At 39.8% G+C, this 5,765-nt stretch overlaps 1 protein-coding gene across 3 annotated transcripts in view; it reads right to left on the reverse strand.

The window, feature by feature from the left end:
• The window catches only part of YME1L1 (YME1 like 1 ATPase), a 36,302-nt gene extending 31,431 nt beyond the window's left edge, over positions 1-4,871 (reverse strand). For all 3 annotated transcript variants that reach the window (XM_026710021.2, XM_026710023.2, XM_026710022.2), the window contains exons 1-2: positions 4,676-4,871; positions 513-644 (exon numbers count right to left, since the gene is read on the reverse strand). In XM_026710021.2, coding sequence (XP_026565806.1) covers positions 513-644; positions 4,676-4,708 — 165 coding nt within the window. In that variant the 5' untranslated portion in view covers positions 4,709-4,871. The remainder of the gene's footprint in view (positions 1-512; positions 645-4,675) is intronic.
• Between the last annotated feature and the right edge of the window lie 894 nt (positions 4,872-5,765).

Genomic DNA, 5,765 nt, shown 5'->3' on the forward strand with positions numbered 1-5,765 from the left:
CAAATTATAATTAAAAATTGGATTACTTCAAAAATAACATTTAACTTTTAAAATCTGACAACCATGATTCTTATGTATTTAAGTGCCAGGTTTACAAAAAGCTATGTTTTTGCTTATTCTGTCTGAAACATGTGTTCATACTCAGTATCTATTAAAATATTGTACCATTATTTTACAATAGGAAATTATTAGAATATTTAAACATGGGAGTGTAAATTTCAAATGCTTTTTAATAATCATGTAATATCACTTTCAGAGTATGCTATCAAATTAATGAACATTTAATCTCAAAGATTTAATTTCTTTGTGAATTCATATTGAAATCCGAAGGACACATACTTAAAGCTAGGCATTCCTATCAATATAATAGAATTTTTTTCTCAGAGGCGCATAATTCCAACCCGTCTATTTTTATATTATAGAAAAATCACGTACACTTATTGATATTTTTGTAAAGTATAAATTATATGAAAAATATCCATAAATAAATTACACCATTCAAGGATTCTTACTTCAGCGTTCAACACATCATGTTCAGGTGGTGCTTCTTTCTGCACAGACTGGGTGGATTTTGGGATGAAAGACTGTGTTAAACTTTTGGGTGAATGAAATGCATTTATGAGGTGGCTCAAAGAAACTGTAACCTGGTAAAATACAAGGTATATTAAGTCACATGTTTTGTTTTGTTTAGGTTTACTTTATTGTCATTGCACCTCATACAACAAAATTAAATGCCATCTTCAGTGTACATTATAACTATAAAAATAAAACACAAGCACACCCCTCTCACAATCTATACAACCGAACTGAAATGATGTACTATACAGTAGAATTCAATAGAGTTCCTGTCCTGGGATAGAAGCTGTTTTTCAGCCTATTTGTCCTTGCTTGTATTATCCTTTACCGTCTGCCAGATAATAATAGTTCAAAAAAAGGGGGCCCAGGATGAGATGGATCTTTGAGAATGTTTTGAACTTTCTTAAGGCTGCGGGAGCTATAAAGCTCTTCCAAAGAGGGGAGAGGGCAACCAATGATCCTCCGGGCAATGACATTAACCCTCTGGAGTGCTTTCCTATCTGTCACTGTTCAATTGAAAAATCATACACATGTACAGTAAGTTAAAATATTCTCTATGGTGCAGTGGTAGAAAGTCACCAGCAGTTTTTCATTCAGTTGTTGTTTCCTGAGAAGTCTCAGGTAGTATAATCTCAGCTGGGCCCTTTTGACCAGTGCTGCAATGTGATATTATATAATTTGGTTGTTCTTAAATAACTGTAAAATCCCTAAGCTTCCAGGAATAATGTAGAAGTCTATGTTTGCTTTAACAAGGTAAACAGCTGTTGCTGCACATTTCAAAATACAGTTTAAATACTGAATCAATATCACAGAAATTTTACTAACAGAAACACTGAAACCATAAAAAACTAGTTTAATTTTGCAAATATTTACAAACTTTTCAGAAGCAATCAATTCATTACTGCAGAATACATTGTATAAAAATTCCTCTTACTTCGCAAAACTAACTTTAATATTTGATTTTGTGAAATAAATTATTCTTGTAACTTCTCCTAATTAAATTAGAAAACTGAAACCGGGAATATGCATAGCATTATAGAAAATAATGATGTACTTACTTATCATGTTTGCAAAACTATCTGAAAACAAGCAAAGCATGTATTGCCGGTATCTTATCTAATATGAAATAGAGAACACCTCTCCCAATTGTGAAAAAATATTATAAAAGATTTTTGAAACAGTTTGTTACATTAACAATAATTTTACTGAAAATATTTACAATCTATGTGTGAGCCTTGAAACTGATATTTAGACCAGAATGATAAATTGTGCAGAATATGTGTTGTCCATAGTTTGTATTTCATCTACAGCAGAGGTGTCAAACTCATATCAGGTCTTTCCCCCTTTGTTAAACTGGGTGTGGGCGTGACCAGCACATGATGCATTCAATCCACAGGCTGGGAGTTTGACAGCCTTGACCCTATTAATGCACTATGTTACTCTTAGAAGACAATTAGTTGAATAGTGTAAATACAAATGAAGAACATTGATTCCATTTAATACACAATGTCCAGTCAGGGTTCAGACCCAGTTAATGGAATGGAAACAGATTAATTGCACTTGATGATCTCTGGCAAGATTGGGATGGGGCATATGCATCCATCCTTGACCTCTCAATGGCCTTCAATACCACTGACTGTCAGTTTCAAATCTCATAGCTGGCCCAAAAAGGATACCCTTTTTGGGCCAGCTATGAGATTTGAAACTGACAGTCTTGAGCTGATTTGACTCCTTTCTCCAAGGCTCTATTTGTGTTGACAGGGAATGAGAAGTCAAGTCCACAACTGTTCCTTTGTGGTGTGCTGCAGGATGCAGTACTTTCTCCACTCCTTTTTAATATCTACATGAAGTCACTGAGATAATCTGCCCTCATGGAGTACCACCAGTATGCTGATGATATTCAACTTTACCTCTCCATCTCTAGTGGCCTAAGTGTTGCTGTCATTGCTCTCTTGCTGAGGTTATGAGGCTTGGGTGGGAGAACAACAGACTTTGACTGAACCGTGGTAAGATGGGAGGGGCTTTTGGAGTGTGGAGTTTCAGCAACAAGACTGTAACAACTTTACTTGGGGATGGAATGGCACTGCTCCAAACAGATCCAATGTGCAATTTGGGAGTTCTCTTGGAATTGCAACTTCTCAAAGAGCAGATGGAAGCTGTGGCCAAGATAGCTTATCCAACTATGTACTGTGCACCAATTGTGCCCTTTCCTAGATCAGAAATCCCTGCACTCGGTCACTTAAGCCCTGGTCATGTCATGTTGGACTATTTCAACATCCTGTACATGGCTACACTCTTGAAGAATATTTGGCAGCTACAGCTGGTGCAGAAATAAGTTATGTGAACGTTTTTGTGGGGCTCTATGGCACCCATGTTATACTGATTTTATCCAAGCTGCACTGGTTGCCAATTTGCTTCTGGATCCAATTCAAGGTATTGATTAGCACCTTTAAACACCACTATTGCACAGGATCAAGCTATCTGAAGAACCATCTCATCCTAACGGGATTGCCAATTTCACCCATGCTGACAGAAGAGGTGTGCTATGGACCCCGTTGGTCAAGGAATTCCAGCTGGCAGTTCCAGGAAAAGAGCCTTTTCTGCTGTGGCTTGCCTTGTCCTTATGAACATTGCGCCCCACCCCCAAAATGAGATTTGCATCCAATTCTTTGGCCTTCTGAAAGAACCTTAAGACCTGCTCTGCCAGGTGGTTAAAATAAATAGATAAAATGCCATCTCCTCCCTGTGTACATTTTGCCGTCTTCCTTCTCATCTTGTCAATAATAGATCAAATTAAGTGTTATTGCTTGTTTTAAGGTTTTGTTTTTAATTCTAAAATTACATGGGTGGCATATAAGTTTACTAAATAAATAAATAAGAGGTAAAAGGACTGTACTTTTTTGTAATTTCCATTAAAAATCATCTCATTTTCTCATCAATTGAGATTAAAGATAACATGCAACTTGTCACAGCTTTTGGCAGTATATTTTTATTTATTTGTATCCCACCTTTATTACTTTTACAAAGTAATTAAAGGTGGAAAATTTATCCAACACAACTTCCTCCTATTGTCCCTACCCACAACCCTGTGAGATGGGTTAGTCTGAGAGTGATCTTACGCACCAAACCAAACTGGCTCTGGCCAACTGGCCAAAATAAAAAAATATGCTTTTTAAAGACTGAAAGATCAATCTTTTACTGTAATACAAGACCTGGATCTTTGATAATTGATTCTGATTATCTTAGTTTGTATCCTTCTGACCTCAGAATGCTTTGGTTCTATATCAAGGGAAACTTCTCCAATTAGATAGCCATTATGAGCAGGAATTATGAGCGGTGACCGAACTCAACAGGATACAAGATCAGAAAAGAATTAAAGTGGTTATTTACCATATTATTTTACAGATCCTCTATTGAATTATGCATAATAATCCTGGAATTTACCAAAAAATTTTCCTCAGATCTCATTTGAACCTAAAATAAGAACTTGATTCCAGTAAAGGCAGCTTAACAAGGTACTTTTAACATTTAAATGATGTGCTCAAAAACTCAAGTATTTGCTTTGGACACTTGAGATTTTGGCGAAAATGTTAAGCGAGAGCCTGTAACATTAAGAAACGGAACATCTATGCGTTCTTCAGTTCATAGTCACCCCAATAAATTTGGAAATCAGGAGGCTCAGAACAAAAGTATGTCATAGTTAACGAACGGAAGTTATCTCCACAAAGCGATAGGCAGGCAAGTAAAATCTTTTTTAAAAAATATTTAACGAAATAAAGGATAATTAGAGAAGACATCGCCTTTCAAGAGCGGTATCCCTTTACATTTCAGGAAAGGGGCTACAGTCTTGCATGTTTGGCTTCGACTAACTTCCATGAAGGTAAAATCCAGCACATTTTCAAAGGCTTTTTCCTTCCTCTCCCGCAGATTGTCTAATAAACTTATTGGGCCAAGGAAGCCTCGCCTTCCCGTCCTCCCCCTTGCGGAACCTCCCTGCTCACACCATTCCTTCGGGGTCCCGTTTCCCTTCCCGCCCCCGTTCTCCCTAACTACGCAGAACAATAGCGGCTTCCACAGCTGCTCTTAGGGAGGCCTTCACCTGGGGCTGCACCGTGGTAGAAAAAGAAAGCATCCTTCTCGCCACTCAAGCGGCCAGACAGGTTGAGACCGAGGACGCCTCTTCCTCTGCGGTTCCTCCGGCCTCGTTTTTCCCCGGGAGAAGAGGATTCGGTGGTTTACTAACTCTTCCCGAAAATGGCCGCCTCTCACACTTGGAACTGGCCCGGCTGAACCCCGCCCGGCAGCTGACGGTTATAGAGGAGTACTTCCGGGTGACCTCATCACCCCTCCCTAGCAACCGGCTGTGCCTGCGCTCAGATTTGTAAATTGTAGACGGTTGAGCGGGGAGTCTCTGAGCTTGTCTCGCCGCCTTTTGTAAAATGGTCGCGGCGGAGGAAAAAGTAATTTGGGCTGACATTGAGCTCGCGTCCGCGCGATGCGGTGAATTAGAAGGAAGTGTTAGTGAAATGGAGGCGCTCTCTGTGGCGGAGGCCAACGAGACTGAAGCGAGCTATTGTTTGAACCAGGGCGGAAAGCGATTAGACCGCTTCTTCTCTTCTCTTCTGGCTTCCCCATATCCTTTCCCTGTGCGCCTGTTAGTTCCTCTTCGCCGTCGGCATTGTTAGTGCTGATTAAAAATATCTGGGGGCATTTTGTTCCCTCTCCACCCGTGTGTAATAAAGGCAGTTTTATTTTGATCAAAGCCGCCTTCGAGAGAGGGCGAGAGTACTGGACTGGCTCTGGTGATTTTCAGATCCATTCTTAAACCTCACTAGCGGGCTTTGTGCTGCCGCAATCTCCTACCCTCACAAGATTCTCTGGTATATGAAAGTCTTAAATTCCTGGATTAAATTCTTGCACACTGATAAAGACGAAAGCTGGAAATAAATTTGGGGAACAATACGTAATTTCAGGAGTAATACAGTTTGACAGATCGCGCTTGTTTTTAAATATACTTTGGCGGGGGGGCAAAGATAAAATGACACCCAAAACAAACGCACAATTGCGTTAGTGCTTTCCGGACGATAGAGAAGCGTCGCCGAGAGCGACAACCGAGCAGGCGCGACTAAACCGGAAGTGTGGGTGGTGAGTCCGCCCCTACCCCGCCTTGCGTTGCGTTGCGTTGCCTT

Source organism: Pseudonaja textilis, chromosome Z (assembly GCF_049901715.1).
Source record: "Pseudonaja textilis isolate UNSWEBS1 chromosome Z, rPseTex1.2, whole genome shotgun sequence".
Taxonomy (NCBI): domain Eukaryota; kingdom Metazoa; phylum Chordata; class Lepidosauria; order Squamata; family Elapidae; genus Pseudonaja; species Pseudonaja textilis.